This window comes from Panulirus ornatus, chromosome 63 (genome assembly GCF_036320965.1).
Source record: "Panulirus ornatus isolate Po-2019 chromosome 63, ASM3632096v1, whole genome shotgun sequence".
NCBI lineage: Eukaryota > Metazoa > Arthropoda > Malacostraca > Decapoda > Palinuridae > Panulirus > Panulirus ornatus.
The window spans coordinates 22,175,078-22,194,152 of NC_092286.1; the positions used below are offsets into that span (position 1 = coordinate 22,175,078).

General features: G+C 45.2%; 2 protein-coding genes across 3 annotated transcripts in view; one reads left to right on the top strand and one right to left on the bottom strand.

Annotated features, from left to right (window-relative positions):
* The window catches only part of LOC139745831 (integrin alpha-PS1-like), a 734,318-nt gene that overhangs the window by 172,789 nt on the left and 542,454 nt on the right, over positions 1-19,075 (top strand). The window lies entirely within an intron of this gene.
* Positions 2,009-4,062, bottom strand: LOC139745941 (uncharacterized). Its single transcript, XM_071656640.1, has one exon. The coding sequence runs from the start codon at positions 3,347-3,349 to the stop codon at positions 2,822-2,824; it is 528 nt and encodes a 175-aa protein (XP_071512741.1). The 5' UTR covers positions 3,350-4,062; the 3' UTR covers positions 2,009-2,821.

Here is a 19,075-nt window from a genome sequence, read left to right on the forward strand (position 1 = left end):
CACATGTAGGAAAACCAGACAAGTTCTGGAAACCAGTAGAAGCCGGAGCAGCCCAGCTCAGCCCACCGACAGGGAGTCGTTTCCTGGCTCCTGCACTTAGTGAGACCAGCAGTACCCCTCAGCGCCGGGCCCGGCCAGCATCCGCATGACGTCACGACAGATATATTTAGTAAAGAGTCACACAACGTGAGGCCTGGGTGTGGGGGTCTGACCACTGCTGCCAGGGAGGGACCCACTGACAACGCCTCAGTTAATGGGTGTTGTCGTCGGTGTTGAGTCAGAGATGTGCGAGGGTGACGGTACGGCAGGAGCCGAGTAGTTTTTGCACAGAAGATGGTCTGTATGAATGGCTGATGGGCATTAACACAGCACAGCTTCCATTCATAGTTAGGAGGCGGTAACGCACTAGCTGCGTGACGCCTCATAGGTTGTGATCACCTTACCACTCACTCTTCTCTCTTACATAGTGGGCAGTTTTGTTTTAACTCGTGTCTTTCTTTCTGGTACCATCTATGTTGCACGTCTCTGGACCTTCTCTATGAGCTCTTTGTGTTTATGTGCGTTGACCAAATTGGAGAAGCATACAGCGTGCTAAATGTTTTCTTGTCCATATACTTGGAAGCTCTTCTGATATTTGCTGGCAGTTTGTCTATTGTGCTATTCTGATGATATACGACTCTCACATACACAATCTTGAAGCATATTTCCTGATATACAGTGTTCATATTGAGGTTTGTTCTCTGTGTTCTATCCTCGTTGCATTGATTCGGGTTGAATTTTATCCACCGTGTATCAGGCCAACTCGGGAGTCTTAGTTCCTCATGTAAGGTGATGCAGTCCTCCTCCATTACCCGTTCTGTACCAACTTTGAGAAGTGTGAGTTTCACTGCTTCATGTTCCATCCGGATTGTCCCCTCATTGTTATCATTGTACGTTCGTGCTGGATCCAGAAGTTTCTTATGATAACACCAATATGCGCTTTCTTCCTACAGTTATTCTTCCCACAATAATTGACTTAATGGGCCGTCCTCCACAATTTCCTGAAACTCATGGTTATCATTTTATGTAGATGGCCAACCAGCCTTTTCTTTGCCTTTCCTTTCCCTCCTTTTTGCCGTGTACCCTTCTGGACAGAGCATGTCCACTATACCAAAAATGTCAGCTGTTACTGATACGATCACTGAATCAGCTTTTGTCTACATTACTCTCTCTTTTCCATTGCTCTCTCTCTAACACTCCTGACCTCTCTTCAGTGCTGGCAGGACTGCTCCGTTCTCTTTGCCTCATTTGGTGTCTCCTGTTGTTATGCCTTCTGACTGTATTCCTTTAATCTATTATATTAGGTGAAAATTCCACTAAATTCCACTTTCCTTTTTAACATGCCTAAGTACCTCTTGGGTAGATGGTTCCAAACCAAACCTAAGCAAACCCGGTCGTCCCTTTACATCTTGATTATAACCAGCAATTTTGTGTTCTTGTATCGTCATGATTGCGTCTGGCAATTTTATAATCTTCAGTAATCTTTTCATGAACATTTTCTCTTTCTCCTTTCATGTTTATCTTCCAAATGAAAAAAGATCAGTGACTTGCGTCCACCGACCTCCTGCTCTACTAATCCTTCTCATTTCAGTGCTATCCACTTTTGAGGTAAATTCCAAATTGATGAATAGTCAATCTGTATGTCTCTAGCTTCCTCTTGAATCTGTCCTGTGGCCAGCAACCCCTCGTCCTGTAAGTTCTGCAGTTTTCTGAACCTTTCATCAAATAGGCTATAAACTTTCTTGATTGCTTCATCTCACACAAAATATTCTTTCAACTCTACGTTCTATACTGGCCTCCACCTATCCCTAGATGTGTGACCTTCACCCATACTCTCACTGAAATGCTTTGTTTATGTATATTGTTACCAACTGGCGAGGACGCCAATTATGTTTCGATGCTATCCTAGGAGGGTCGTCAGTTATATATGTTACGCACACTGGCTAACGTTGTCTTAATGTTATGGGATGAAAGCAAACATCAGGGTTAAATCTACATATGATACAAGAAACAAAGAGTACATTAATCGGGTACAAACACTTTCGTTAACACTTAGCATTCAATATTCCACATTCTACATTCCAGGTAAGATTTCAGACCAGGAGATCTCTTTCCTTTATGACAAGTTGACTATAGAAACATAATACAAGACACTTATTCGTTGGGCAATTCTATGACAAGTTAATGATACATCGTTGCACTCAGACCTGACATGACACAGTATAACATCTTACAATCTAGGGCAGCGGTGGCTACGGGGTTCGAGACAGGGACAGCCTACATTACCTTGCTGGGCTCGGGACTGCTGAAGGAATCGGCTCCCAGATGTTGTTGTTGTTGTTGTTAAGATCGTCGGACCTGTTGGTCCGACACGGGCCTTTGCCTGTTGGCGGCCCGTTCCCTGATTTCTACTAGTCTTGATTTATTTTCACTTGGGAGTTGGGAATTCCCTTATGGTCTGTAGTAGGTGTCCCATATGGTTTCTTTGAATCCTCTAAAATAGTGAGGCCGCTGGTAGTACGTGGTCTTCCTCACTGAAATCAGGGACTCTTTCACGGAGACTTTGTGTCACTTGACAGTCCAGCATGTAGTGTTCCAGTGGCCGCGTTGACGACTCCTGGCAGTAGACGCAGTCCTTGATGACGCCGTCAGTTCTTTGCCTGCTACATTGGTACCCCAGTCATAGACGGTGTAGATTTATTAGGGTATTCCTGCTCATGTCTCTGTCGTTATATGATGGCCCCAGTGACGTGGCCACCATGTACCACTTGACTGACATGGATCAGGCATTGTAGGCGTCCAGGAGGTTCTTCTTGATCCAGAGCCTTGCTGCTTTCTGTAGCTGGTGCTTCATTTGTTGCAGGCTCACTGGAACGTGCACCTGGATGTTGTTGAGACGTGTAGCTGTTTTAGCTGCCTCGTCTGCTGTCTCGTTTCCCTCGATCCCCACGTGACTGGGGATCCAGTGTATAGTGACGGGACGTCCCTGTCGCTGCAGCTCTTGGAGTTGAGCGAGGATCGAGGTGACAAGCTTGATGTTGTCCTTTGGGCGGCTGTGTTGCAGCGCTTGCACTGATGACTTGGAGTCCATGTGTATTATCACGGGCTTCGAGTGCGAGGTGGCTGCATGTTCCAGGGCTTTGGAGACGGCTGTTAGCTCCGTCTGTAGTGTGGAGCAGCCATTTGACAGCCTCCAGAGACTTGTATGACCTTGTGTGTGGAAGGCCGTTCCCGACCTTCCCTCATCTGTCTGGTCCACGGATCCGTCTGTGAAGTATGCCACAGCTCCAGCTGGCGTCTCAGTGGCCATGGCTCTCAGACTCAGTCTTTTGATGTCTTCCTGCTGGAGGCTAGACTTTTTGTCTCCTAATGCTGTGACTGCGAAGGTGGCTGGTGGAGGGTCCCATGGAGGTGGTAAACTATACCGATGGTGTGGTGCGTCTTCCGTCTGCAGTGTGGTTGCCTCCGCTCGGTAGGCGTGGATGATATTGGCCGCCACGTGCGACCAGGAGGTTCCTCGCGTTCTTTGGTCTCGGTGATGGGCGGCCCGGATTTTGACTTTCGTCGTGGAGGGCTTGCTCGACCTGCAGATCTTGGCTAGGGTCGCCACTGTTATCTGTTTGACTCTTGCTGCTAGGGGTGGCAGTCCAGTCTCCGTCTGCAGGTTGCAGATCCTAGCTGCTGGATTGTTGTTGTTGTTAAGATCGTCGGACCTGTTGGTCCGACACGGGCCTTTGCCTGTTGGCGGCCCGTTCCAGCTGCTGGACTGTCGTCTTTTATTTGATGGGACAGCCAACTGGGAGGAGCCAGGCACGCCTTGACCCGCCCCCTTCTGCTACGATAGGTAGTAATAACCGCAAATGCTCTTTATTGGTCAAAAGACGCCCTAATCCTGACGTGAGTGGCTGGAGGACCTAAGGTCCGGCCCTCATACTGTTCAGCAGCCCAGTCCTGCATTTCTGATGACGCAACCAGGATGGTTGGGCGACCTTTCTCAGGCATGGCCTCGTGGCTGACCCCGGGTCACTTGACAATGGGACCTGAGGAATAATTAGCGGCCGAATGCCCGATGCGCTGCAAATCTTGGCCACCTGACATGAGATGTGGGAGATCACAGGTACACCTGGGACCGGTCGAGGAATCTCTTGGGACCTCCCAGGTCACCACCTGGCTTACACAAGTATACTAATTCTTTATCACAGATACAACGAACACGTAGGTTCGTAACAGTATCTAGAGGATAAATATTTTGAAACTGAATAACAGGCCATAAACTTTCTTGATTGTTCCAGCTCATACAGAGCATATTCTTTCTACAGGTAAGTGTGTGTAATAATTATAATGATAACAACAGTAATGATCAATGATAATGGTAATGATCGGCTTATTAGATATAGGGAGCAATACGGCTGAGACATTGCAAAACTGGGAGGTCACAGTCGTAACTTGTTAACTAACCATAAAAGTGTCTGTGTGTGTGTTTGTGTGTGTGTGTGTGTGTGTGTGTGTGTGTGTGTGTGTGTGTGTGTGTGTGTGTGTACAGCACGGGGAAGAGTTGTGGTCTTGTTTAAAGAGAGGGTGTAAAAGGATAAGGCTGATAGTTTACATTTGCTAAAGTACGGTGATGAGATGCAGGAGGGAGATGAGAGCAGTTGATGTGAGTTTATGTTTGAGTGGCAGGAAGCTGGAGTGAGTGGAGTTGTTAAGGTACGTGGCAGTGGACGTGGCAGAAGGTGGCACCTTGGGAGGTTGAGGTGAGTCGTGTGGTCAAATTCCTGCGAGTATTAAGGTGAGCGTGGGAAGCGACGTCGTCATCTGTAACATGGTTAGGTTTGAACGTATATCAGTCCCAGGTGTGTTGTGTGGATGCAGGTAGCAGGCCCTGAATGCAAAAGAAAGGGAAAATGTGGGTGTGTTGGCCGCAGACGGTGTGTATAGTGTGAGCTGGTTGATCGTGTGAGGAAGGACGCTTGAAGAGAGAGTTGTAGTGAACGTAGTTTGATTGAGAGGGTCGACCAGGATATGTTGAAGTGGTTCGCGAATATGGACAACGTGACTCAAGAGAGAAACTGACAGAGAAGATCTGTGGCGGAAGCCTGATGGAAGAGGGGGTGGGGAGGATCGAGGAGGAAGGATGGGCATTGAGGTATCGGGGTCCGTACATTCTGGAGGGCTAGAGACGTGTGTTGGACAGAGAGAAGGGGATCGACATGGTATGTGGGGACACATGAAACGGTCAAGATGGGGCTTATCTGTGGACGGGAGTCTATAGTTTCAGTACATTATACCTGATATCTGGGGGCCTGGATGTGTGTAGATGAGACCATTAATTGGCTGTTCGTTACCACTTGCCTGAGAGCCCATCTACCCTGTACTTCGGGATATTATATTAATTGGTTTTGGTGACGCAGTAAGAGGTCACATTGTTATTTTCCGTATTGTACTGACAGTACCGCTAGCGGCTCTGTGTGGATGTGGAAGCCGTGTGACACGGGAAGAGAGAGTGTGTGCTGTTTGTGGCAGTACCGGGACACTGTGAAAGATGAGGAGGACAGTGTGTGCTGTCTGTGGCAGTACCGGGACACTGTGAAAGATGAGGAGGACAGTGTGTGCTGTTTGTGGCAGTACCGGGACACTGTGAAAGATGAGGAGGACAGTGTGTGCTGTCTGTGGCAGTACCGGGACACTGTGAAAGATGAGGAGGACAGTGTGTGCTGTCTGTGGCAGCATAGGAACACGGTGAGAGGGACAGTATGTTGTGGGAGGGCACGATGGGAGGTGAGGGGTAGTGTGTGCGCTATGGCAGCACCGGGACACGATGGTTTTTGTCTGGCTTGTAATTTGAGGCGGTGATCATCCCAGCCGACACAACTGCCGCCAGCGTCCTTCACTCTCGTGTGTCACCATCGGCCGACACTAGCACCATCGCAGGGGAGAGGTTGGTTATCGCTGGTGTTCAGAACATGGAGCTATGACTCATGCCCAAGAAAATTGCCACTCAACTCCACGTCTCCTGTTTTCAGCTGAACTCGGTAATGTGGTGTCGTTTCACTTTTGCTGGGCACGTCAGGTTTCTCTCTATTATATATACAGCTCAAATAGAACACTTATTACTGAGGGCAAAGGTCAGGGTGATGTTGTGTGTGACTCACACACCGCCTGTCGCAGCTCTGGATAACGTGGCAGGTGAGGTTGGCCGCCACCACATCATGCAGGAGCGGCGAGTGATAACCATCTGGGCCCACCACTCGTCGTCTGTCGTGACGCCTTATGTTCTCACCATCCTTCCTCCTGTCTTCACTACCGTTGTGTTCATAAATATCCTGATGGCTGAATCAGCCAGACGTACAGTTGTGGTATAAGTAAGTGCAGTACTACCAGAGAGGTTAATGGCTGAGGAGAAGGGTGTGCGGCATCTGGCGAGAATGAGGGTAGGGAGGGAATGAGCCAGGGACATGGTGCTAGGCTGGTAGGGAGGCTGGGCTCGAGTGCCGGATTAGAGGAGACAGACCAAGAAAAAAGTTTTGGTCGGTGGTGTGTAACAAGAGAGGTTAACGGTGCGCCTCGCTGGGAAAAAGGGACAAGCTCTTTATGTTACGATGAGGGTGTAGGTCTGTACCTCACCGAGCCTGGCGCACTAGGGACTGCAAGTCTACGTAGACTCAAATTTCATATTTCAAAAGTTTATTTATGATAAGATGAATCGCCTGCATTACAGGAGATGGTCATTTACAACTTGTTCCAGATATTTGTGTGACATTTAGCTGTATCATTATCTTGGGCTACGATTTCCTGGTGAAGGAAAAGCGTAAACAAAACTGAACACATTGACAGTGTGCATAACGCGGTGGCATCAGGCGGCAGACGTTTATCTCTGGTAGGAACATGACCAACTAACACTGCACTCTGGCTGTACACACTGCTCGCTGACTCGATATTCATTCTTAAAGTAAAAACAAATTATGTTGCCCGGTGGATTATTGTCAACGAGTGAGGGAACTACGGTTTGATTATGTAGAGAGTGATCAGGTCGCTACCGGTCTGTAGTGAGGTGGAAAATACCAGTAAACTGGGTGTGTGAGAACACAGACGACGAGCTGATCACAAGCCGCCATAAGGTTCAGCATAGGTTGGCCACACGTGACCATTTCGCCCGTCACGCTCCACACGTGGTTGAGAACCCTTCTTATCCAGGATCGGCTCACCAGGTGTCTTGATGGATTGTTTCCTCCTCCTCCTCCTCCCGGCCGCTGCTGCACGTGTCACCCTCCGCCTCCTCCTCCTCCTGTTGTGTGCAGGTCCTCGTGTGATGCAGCAGCAGACGACGTGGGCCGGATGTGGGTCACGTTACATCATAGGTCGTCCAGTGTTCACCATAACATCATCTTATGGTGGGTGGCGTGGGTTGATTCCCTCGTGGTGAGGTGCCAGGTGGGCCCTCAACGCGCCCACACCACTGCCCACGCTCCCTTATTATGTTATTAAGGGAATTGCAGGGCCGAGACCTGCATGTTGCGCGGCACAAGTGGAAGGAAGAGGCCGCCCCACGCCTCCCTCCGTTCTCCGTGTTGGTCCAGGCGGGAGCTTAACCTGAGCGACGCGTTGTTCACCTTAGGTAAACATACACCACATCGGCACGGTCACCCTGATGGGTTATCGGCAAGGTCTTCCTACGTCTGTCAGAACAGTTAGCGTCAAGGTCACCTTGCGTTATCCTGATTGGTTACCGGCAAGGTCATTCTGTCTGTCTAAATGCATATTGATAAATGTCACTTGCTCGTTGAAGACGCTGTCAGCATGGTCACCGACCCATAGTTATGCCACCTTAACCCCTGACTATCCCAGATGTCAGCATGGCCAGTGACCCGTAGTAATGCCACCTTAACCCCTGACTATCCCAGATGTCAGCATGGCCACTGACCCGTAGTAATGCCACCTTAACCCCTGACTATCCCAGATGTCAGCATGGCCACTGACCTATAGTAATGCCACCTTAACCCCTGACTATCCCAGATGTCAGCATGGCCACTGACCCGTAGTAATGCCACCTTAACCCCTGACTATCCCAGATGTCAGCATGGTCACTGACCCGTAGTAATGCCACCTTAACCCCTGACTATCCCAGATGTCAGCATGGTCACTGACCCGTTGTAATGCCACCTTAACCCCTGACTATCCCAGATGTCAGCATGGCCAGTGACCCGTTGTAATGCCACCTTAACCCCTGACTATCCAAGATGTCAGCATGGTCACTGACCCATAGTAATGCCTGGCTATCCTGGCTCAAGTGAAGAGACCTTCCTGGATGAGGCGCACATCCGTGGGTTATCATCAGAGACGGACGACCCTCTTGAGAGCATGGCGACCATGTGGCTCGGTGCATCATGAGTTTGAGACCCGGAAGTGTTATGGGGAAGATACAAGAAAAAGTAATCCACCTCCGTCCTGACTCCTTCCTGTTGGCTGTGAACGCCATCGTGAGGCGGGAGTCACTGTAACAGGAAGATAGGCAGTGAGTTGCAGTGATGTCTGTTGTCTCCAACGGCTGGGTTTGTTCCGAGTCACTGTCAGTGAGTTTGTTAGTTGGTTAGTTGCTGTATAGACCACCTTGTTAGCTGTGGCGTGGATGAGACATGACATACACACGATCGTTTAAAAGAGAATTACGCAAACATGAAGCGATTTGTGACAGGATACGCAGACGATCTGAGGTCGCCGTGTGATGGTTACAAAGATACAAACTCAGTAGAGGATGGATCGGTGGCCGTGTACAGACGCTAGGTTGATGTGTGAGTCAGATTACACAGGTGGGCTGAAGGCCCCGTGGGTTCATGACACACACACACACACACACACACACACACACACACACACACACACACACACACATATTACTTTGGCAAGTCACAGAGACGAGTTTTATCCCTGCATATGCTGACCAACAGAGTGTTATATATATATATATATATATATATATATATATATATATATATATATATATATATATATATATATATATATATATATATATATATATATATATATATATATATATTTATATATATATTTTTTTTTTTTTTTTTTGCTTTGTCGCTGTCTCCCGCGTTTGCGAGGTAGCGCAAGGAAACAGACGAAAGAAATGCCCCAACCCACCCACAATACACATGTATATACATACACGTCCACACACGCAAATATACATACCTACACAGCTTTCCATGGTTTACCCCAGACGCTTCACATGCCTTGATTCAATCCACTGACAGCACGTCAACCCCGGTATACCACACAGATCCAGTTCACTCTATTCCTTGCCCTCCTTTCACCCTCCTGCATGTTCAGGCCCCGATCACAAAAAATCTTTTTCACTCCATCTTTCCACCTCCAATTTGGTCTCCCACTTCTCCTCGTTCCCTCCACCTCCGACACATATATCCTCTTGGTCAATCTTTCCTCACTCATTCTCTCCATGTGCCCAAACCATTTCAAAAGACCCTCTTCTGCTCTCTCAACCACGCTCTTTTTATTTCCACACATCTCTCTTACCCTTATGTTACTTACTCGATCAAACTACCTCACACCATACATTGTCCTCAAACATCTCATTTCCAGCACATCCATCCTCCTGTGCACAACTCTATCCATAGCCCACGCCTCGCAACCATACAACATTGTTGGAACCACTATTCCTTCAAACATACCCATTTTTGCTTTCCGAGATAATGTTCTCGACTTCCACACATTCTTCAAGGCCCCCAGAATTTTCGCCCCCTCCCCAACCCTATGATCCACTTCCGCTTCCATGGTTCCATCCGCTGCCAGATCCACTCCCAGATATCTAAAACACTTCACTTCCTCCAGTTTTTCTCCATTCAAACTCACCTCCCAATTGACTTGACCCTCAACCCTACTGTACCTAATAACCTTGCTCTTATTCACATTTACTCTTAACTTTCTTTTTCCACACACTTTACCAAACTCAGTCACCAGCTTCTGCAGTTTCTCACATGAATCAGCCACCAGCGCTGTATCATCAGCGAACAACAACTGACTCACTTCCCAAGCTCTCTCATCCCCAACAGACTTCATACTTGCCCCTCTTTCCAAAACTCTTGCATTCACCTCCCTAACAACCCCATCCATAAACAAATTAAACAACCATGGAGACATCACACACCCCTGCCGCAAACCTACATTCACTGAGAACCAATCACTTTCCTCTCTTCCTACACGTACACATGCCTTACATCCTCGATAAAAACTTTTCACTGCTTGTAACAATATATATATTTTTTTTCTTTTTTTTTTTTTTTTTGCTTTGTCGCTGTCTCCCGCGTTTGCGAGGTAGCGCAAGGAAACAGACGAAAGAAACGGCCCAACCCACCCCCATACACATGTATATACATACGTCCACACACGCAAATATACATACCTACACAGCTTTCCATGGTTTACCCCAGACGCTTCACATGCCTTGATTCAATCCACTGACAGCACGTCAACCCCGGTATACCACATCGCTCCAATTCACTCTATTCCTTGCCCTCCTTTCACCCTCCTGCATGTTCAGGCCCCGATCACACAAAATCTTTTTTACTCCATCTTTCCACCTCCAATTTGGTCTCCCTCTTCTCCTCGTTCCCTCCACCTCCGACACATATATCCTCTTGGTCAATCTTTCCTCACTCATTCTCTCCATGTGACCAAACCATTTCAAAACACCCTCTTCTGCTCTCTCAACCACGCTCTTTTTATTTCCACACATCTCTCTTACCCTTACGTTACTTACTCGATCAAACCACCTCACACCACACATTGTCCTCAAACATCTCATTTCCAGCACATCCATCCTCCTGCGCACAACTCTATCCATAGTCCACGCCTCGCAACCATACAACATTGTTGGAACCACTATTCCTTCAAACATACCCATTTTTGCTTTCCGAGATAATGTTCTCGACTTCCACACATTCTTCAAGGCTCCCAGAATTTTCGCCCCCTCCCCCACCCTATGATCCACTTCCGCTTCCATGTTTCCATCCGCTGCCAGATCCACTCCCAGATATCTAAAACACTTCACTTCCTCCAGTTTTTCTCCATTCAAACTCACCTCCCAATTGACTTGACCCTCAACCATACTGTACCTAATAACCTTGCTCTTATTCACATTTACTCTTAACTTTCTTCTTTCACACACTTTACCAAACTCAGTCACCAGCTTCTGCAGTTTCTCACATGAATCAGCCTCCAGCGCTGTATCATCAGCGAACAACAACTGACTCACTTCCCAAGCTCTCTCATCCCCAACAGACTTCATCGTTGCCCCTCTTTCCAAAACTCTTGCATTCACCTCCCTAACAACCCCATCCATAAACAAATTAAACAACCATGGAGACATCACACACCCCTGCCGCAAACCTACATTCACTGAGAACCAATCACTTTCCTCTCTTCCTACACGTACACATGCCTTACATCCTCGATAAAAACTTTTCACTGCTTCTAACAACTTGCCTCCCACACCATATATTCTTAATACCTTCCACAGAGCATCTCTATCAACTCTATCATATGCCTTCTCCAGATCCATAAATGCTGCATATATATTTTTTTTTTTTTCAAACTATTCGCCATTTCCCGCGTTAGCGAGGTAGCGTTAAGAACAGAGAACTGGGCCATTGAGGGAATATCCTCACCTGGCCCCCTTATCTGTTCCTTCTTTTGGAAAATTAAAAAAAAATTGAGAGGGGAGGATTTATAGCCCCCCGCTCCCTCCCCTTTTAGTCGCCTTCTACGACACGCAGGGAATACGTGGGAAGTATTCTTTCTCCCCTGTCCCCAGGGATATATATATATATATATATATATATATATATATATATATATATATATATATATATATATATATATATATATATATATATATATATATATCTGTTTCCCATTTTAGAAAGTTAATACAAGGAGGGGAGGATTTCCGGCCCCCCGCTCCCGTCCCCTCTAGTCGCTTTCTACGACACGCGAGGAATACGTGGGAAGTATTCTTTCACCCCTATCCCCAGGGATAATATACATATATATATACACAAACACACACACACACACACACACACACACGCACACACACACACACACACACACATACATATATATACATATGAAAAATGTAAGAAACAATTTAGAAAACAAACTTTTAGCTTGAAATGAATGAAAAATGAACGTCACATAATGGTTCAACCTCTGGCTATGGAAAAGGAAATGTACAATTTATTCACACAAACGTCAATAGCAGTTCTCATCAATTTCACCACTGAATCAATAAGCTTCAATGTCTAAGCTACATTTTTCTCCAACTTCACTATTTTCTTGTCAAAACACCATGCATGAAAACTATCACTCCAGTAACACAACTATAAACATTTACTTCCCCTGTAGAAAGTTCTGGGGAAGTCTGTCTGGGGAGGTGATAACAAGTAGTGGTGATGTGAGAAGGAGATGGAATGAGTATTTTGAAGGTTTGTTGAATGTGTCTGATGACAGAGTGGCAGATATAGGGTGTTTGGGTCGAGGTGGTGTGCAAAGTGAGAGGGTTAGGGAAAATGATTTGGTAAACAGAGAAGAGGTAGTAAAAGCTTTGCGGAAGATGAAAGCCGGCAAGGCAGCAGGTTTGGATGGTATTGCAGTGGAATTTATTAAAAAAGGGGGTGACTGTATTGTTGACTGGTTGGTAAGGTTATTTAATGTATGTATGACTCATGGTGAGGTGCCTGAGGATTGGCGGAATGCGTGCATAGTGCCATTGTACAAAGGCAAAGGGGATAAGAGTGAGTGCTCAAATTACAGAGGTATAAGTTTGTTGAGTATTCCTGGTAAATTATATGGGAGGGTATTGATTGAGAGGGTGAAGGCATGTACAGAGCATCAGATTGGGGAAGAGCAGTGTGGTTTCAGAAGTGGTAGAGGATGTGTGGATCAGGTGTTTGCTTTGAAGAATGTATGTGAGAAATACTTAGAAAAGCAAATGGATTTGTATGTAGCATTTATGGATCTGGAGAAGGCATATGATAGAGTTGATAGAGATGCTCTGTGGAAGGTATTAAGAATATATGGTGTGGGAGGCAAGTTGTTAGAAGCAGTGAAAAGTTTTTATCGAGGATGTAAGGCATGTGTACGTGTAGGAAGAGAGGAAAGTGATTGGTTCTCAGTGAATGTAGGTTTGCGGCAGGGGTGTGTGATGTCTCCATGGTTGTTTAATTTGTTTATGGATGGGGGGGTTAGGGAGGTAAATGCAAGAGTCTTGGAAAGAGGGGCAAGTATGAAGTCTGTTGGGGATGAGAGAGCTTGGGAAGTGAGTCAGTTGTTGTTCGCTGATGATACAGCGCTGGTGGCGGATTCATGTGAGAAACTGCAGAAGCTGGTGACGGAGTTTGGTAAAGTGTGTGGAAGAAGAAAGTTAAGAGTAAATGTGAATAAGAGCAAGGTAATTAGGTACAGTAGGGTTGAGGGTCAAGTCAATTGGGAGGTGAGTTTGAATGGTGAAAATCTGGAGGAAGTGAAGTGTTTTAGATATCTGGGAGTGGATCTGTCAGCGGATGGAACCATGGAAGCCGAAGTGGATCATAGGGTGGGGGAGGGGGCGAAAATTTTGGGAGCCTTGAAAAATGTGTGGAAGTCGAGAACATTATCCCGGAAAGCAAAAATGGGTATGTTTGAAGGAATAGTAGTTCCAACAATGTTGTATGGTTGCGAGGCGTGGGCTATGGATAGAGTTGTGCGCAGGAGGATGGATGTGCTGGAAATGAGATGTTTGAGGACAATGTGTGGTGTGAGGTGGTTTGATCGAGTAAGTAACGTAAGGGTAAGAGAGATGTGTGGAAATAAAAAGAGCGTGGTTGAGAGAGCAGAAGAGGGTGTTTTGAAATGGTTTGGGCACATGGAGAGAATGAGTGAGGAAAGATTGACCAAGAGGATATATGTGTCGGAGGTGGAGGGAACGAGGAGAAGAGGGAGACCAAATTGGAGGTGGAAAGATGGAGTGAAAAGGATTTTGTGTGATCGGGGCCTGAACATGCAGGAGGGTGAAAGGAGGGCAAGGAATAGAGTGAATTGGAGCGATGTGTTATACAGGGGTTGACGTGCTGTCAGTGGATTGAATCAAGGCATGTGAAGCGTCCGGGGTAAACCATGGAAAGCTGTGTAGGTATGTATATTTCCGTGTGTGGACGTGTGTATGTACATGTGTATGGGGGGGGTTGGGCCATTTCTTTCGTCTGTTTCCTTGCGCTACCTCGCAAACGCGGGAGACAGCGACAAAGTATAAAAAAAAAAAAAAAAAATATATATATATATGTATATATATATATATATATATATATATATATATATATATATATATATATATATATATATATATATATATATATATATATTTTTTTTTTTTTTTTTTTTTTTTTGCCGCTGTCTCCCGCGTTTGCGAGGTAGCGCAAGGAAACAGACGAAAGAAATGGCCCAACCCACCCCCATACACATGTATATACATACGTCCACACACGCAAATATACATACCTACACAGCTTTCCATGGTTTACCCCAGACGCTTCACATGCCCTGATTCAATCCACTGACAGCACGTCAACCCCGGTATACCACATCGCTCCAATTCACTCTATTCCTTGCCCTCCTTTCACCCTCCTGCATGTTCAGGCCCCATTCACACAAAATCCTTTTCACTCCATCTTTCCACCTCCAATTTGGTCTCCCTCTTCTCCTCGTTCCCTCCACCTCCGACACATATATCCTCTTGGTCAATCTTTCCTCACTCATTCTCTCCATGTGCCCAAACCATTTCAAAACACCCTCTTCTGCTCTCTCAACCACGCTCTTTTTATTTCCACACATCTCTCTTACCCTTACGTTACTTACTCGATCACACCACCTCACACCACACATTGTCCTCAAACATCTCATTTCCAGCACATCCATCCTCCTGCGCACAACTCTATCCATAGCCCACGCCTCGCAATTATACAACATTGTTGGAACCACTATTCCTTCAAACATACCCATTTTTGCTTTCCGAGATAATGTTCTCGACTTCCACACATTCTTCAAGGCTCCCAGAATTTTCGCCCCCTCCCCCACCCTATGATCCACTTCCGCTTCCATGTTTCCATCCGCTGCCAGATCCACTCCCAGATATCTAAAACACTTCACTTCCTCCAGTTTTTCTCCATTCAAACTCACCTCCCAATTGACTTGACCCTCAACCCTACTGTACCTAATAACCTTGCTCTTATTCACATTTACTCTTAACTTTCTTCTTTCACACACTTTACCAAACTCAGTCACCAGCTTCTGCAGTTTCTCACATGAATCAGCCACCAGCGCTGTATCATCAGCGAACAACAACTGACTCACTTCCCAAGCTCTCTCATCCCCAACAGACTTCATCGTTGCCCCTCTTTCCAAAACTCTTGCATTCACCTCCCTAATAACCCCATCCATAAACAAATTAAACAACCATGGAGACATCACACACCCCTGCCGCAAACCTACATTCACTGAGAACCAATCACTTTCCTCTCTTCCTACACGTACACATGCCTTACATCTTCGATAAAAACTTTTCACTGCTTCCAACAACTTGCCTCCCACACCATATATTCTTAATACCTTCCACAGAGCATCTCTATCAACTCTATCATATGCCTTCTCCAGATCCATAAATGCTACATACAAATCCATTTGCTTTTCTAAGTATTTCTCACATATATTTTTCAAAGCAAACACCTGATCCACACATCCTCTACCACTTCTGAAACCACACTGCTCTTCCCCAATCTGATGCTCTGTACATGCCTTCACCCTCTCAATCAATACCCTCCCATATAATTTACCAGGAATACTCAACAAACTTATACCTCTGTAATTTGAGCACTCACTCTTATCCCCTTTGCCTTTGTACAATGGCACTATGCACGCATTCCGCCAATCCTCAGGCACCTCACCATGAGTCATACATACATTAAATAACGTTACCAACCAGTCAACAATAGAGTCACCCCCTTTTTTAATAAATTCCACTGCAATACCATCCAAACCTGCTGCCTTGCCGGCTATCATCTTCCGCAAAGCTTTTACTACCTCTTCTCTGTTTACCAAATCATTTTCCCTAACCCTCTCACTTTGCACACCACCTCGACCAAAACACCCTATATCTGCCACTCTATCATCAAACACATTCAACAAACCCTCAAAATACTCACTCCATCTCCTTCTCACACACACACACACACACACACACATATATATATATATATATATATATATATATATATATATATATATATATATATATATATATATATATATATATATATATATATATTGGAAAGGATCACAATTTTTTTGCGCATGATCAAGTATATTTCTATGAGTCCACGGGGAAAATGAAACACGATAAGTTCCCAGGTGCCTTTTCGTGTAATAATCACATCATCTAGGGAAACACAAGAGAGAAATATAACAGTCAGTTGATATACAACCAAGAGACGTAGCTAGGACGCCATTTGGTAAACATGTTTGTCCAAGACAGACTTATTATGTGGTCAAGAAAGTGAATTGTTTACGAATTTCATCAACAATAAAGTTATCCAGTTTGTATAGACCTTCACTAATATTAAGGTTAAAATTCTTTGTGTATTTAATGATAGAAAAATTAATGATATTTCTCGTGGTACTGGGGTTAGAGTTAATGATTGAGATGGCATTACTCCAGTCAATACAATGATCATAGGTTTTAACGTGATTAAACAAGGCATTTGATTCTTGTCCCGTTCTTATACTATGTTTATGTTACTTAAGTCTAACAGAAAGATCCTTACCAGTCTGCTCAACATAAAACTTATCACAATCTCTACATGGCACTTTGTAGATGCACCCAGGAGAATTTTCTGGTGAGTTCCTGATTAAGATATTCTTTATAGTATTATTGTTGTTGAAGGCACATTTACATTAAAGGATTTAGCAGCATGGAAAGTAAAGTAAAATTATTACCATGTTTACCATATGGCGTCCTAGCTTCGTCTCTTCGATGTATATCAACTGGCTTATATTCCTTTCTTGTGTCCCCCTGAAGATGTGATTATTACACGAAAGTGCACATGGGAACTTATCGTGTTTCATTTTCCCCATATATATATATATATATATATATATATATATATATATATATATATATATATATATATATATATATATATATATATATTATCCCTGGGATAGGAGATTAAGAATACTTCCCACGTATTCCCTGCGTGTCGTAGAAGGCGACTAAAAGGGGAGGGAGCGGGGGGCTGGAAATCCTCCCCTCTCGTTTTTTTTTTAATTTTCCAAAAGAAGGAACAGAGAATTGGGCCAGGTGAGGGTATTCCCTCAAAGGCCCAGTCCTCTGTTCTTAATGCTACCTCGCTAACGCGGGAAATGGCGAATAGTTTAAAAGAAAGAAAGAAAATATATATATATATATATATATATATATATATATATATATATATATATATATATATATATATATATATATATATATATATATATATATATATACTGAGCAGTGCAGAATTCATGGATTCACACACTAACGACTGTTGACCGAGCGGGTAGAGAGAATGTAATTACAGCTGACAAGTTTATTCTGGCCACAGGCTGTGGTTGGAGGGGCCACGTTAGCCTGATGTTCCTGGTGCACACGAGCGTTGCATCACCTCAGGTGACATATTTTGAGTGTCCTACGCTGCTGGCAGATCTCTTCCTGTCGGAGCCTCATACGTGGCTCGTGAACGTCCTGGTGTTCTGGCCGGACTGTGGGTTATGAATTAACTATAATATGGTACCGTCCATTCTTCTGTGTGGATTTGATCAGCCGATGGTTGGATAAATGGGGCATACATGAAGCAGAATGGAGGTGTATTCGTGGCGCTGTACCAACATGTATTGACCACATTGAGGAAGGTTCACCGCGCAGGCTGAAGGTAACTGCAAAAACCAATGAACGAGACGAAATGCTCGATGAATACAACACAGAGGCAGGGACTCCCCTGCACTTCACGTGTACGACGAGCAGTTGCCACACTGTTGAAATGGCCAAAAGTGTTCAAGTGATAGAAGACCATACCGAGCAGACCAGACAGGCCGACTGTTAGCCCGGCGCCTCTTTGGACATAGACTACAGTCGACTGACTCCTTGAATGTACCTACAACTGTTTTGACACCTCTACAGTATGGTTTATGTAGAGACGTATGGTGGAGACGACATCGAGGTGCACCACACCAACTTCCTGCTGCTAGAATTCACTGTTCCTCATTACCAGAGAATGACTGCGATGCATAACTCATCTGTGTTAAGAGTGAAAATGATCGAGTCATTGGATGGCACGTGTTTGGACCCAGTGTTGGTGTGATTACGCACGGCTCTAGTATTGGCCTCAAACTCGGTGCCATCAAGTCCGACTTCAACAACCTGATAGACATCCATCCATGCCACCTGTGCGCAGTAGATCCTCACAACATGAGGACCTCAGGGAAGGAAGCTGAGGTTAGATATTTTTGCTCTGGCCGGAGTCAGCCAGGGGTAGCACACTCACCACGCCGTGATGAATACCCTTGCCTTTATTGCTGTAGTGTGAGGATAATTAGAAAGTTATGCATTTTACGATGTAGGTATCTGTTGTTAATTACTGATAGGTTCACTTTTAAGAATAGTGTCATGTGGTTAATGATTACATACTCACTGATTGTACTTAAAAGAATTTACTTAGGTATACAGATTTATTGTTATTCCCGGGTATAGGAAAGAAAGAATGCTGCCCACGTATTCTCTGAGTGTCGTAAAAGGCCACTAAGAGGGGAGGGAGCGGGGGGCTGGAAATCCTCCAGATTGGAGGTGGAAAGATGGAGTGAAAAAGATTTTGAGTGATCGGGGCCTGAACATGCAGGAAGGTGAAAGGCGTGCAAGGAATAGAGTGAATTGGAACGATGT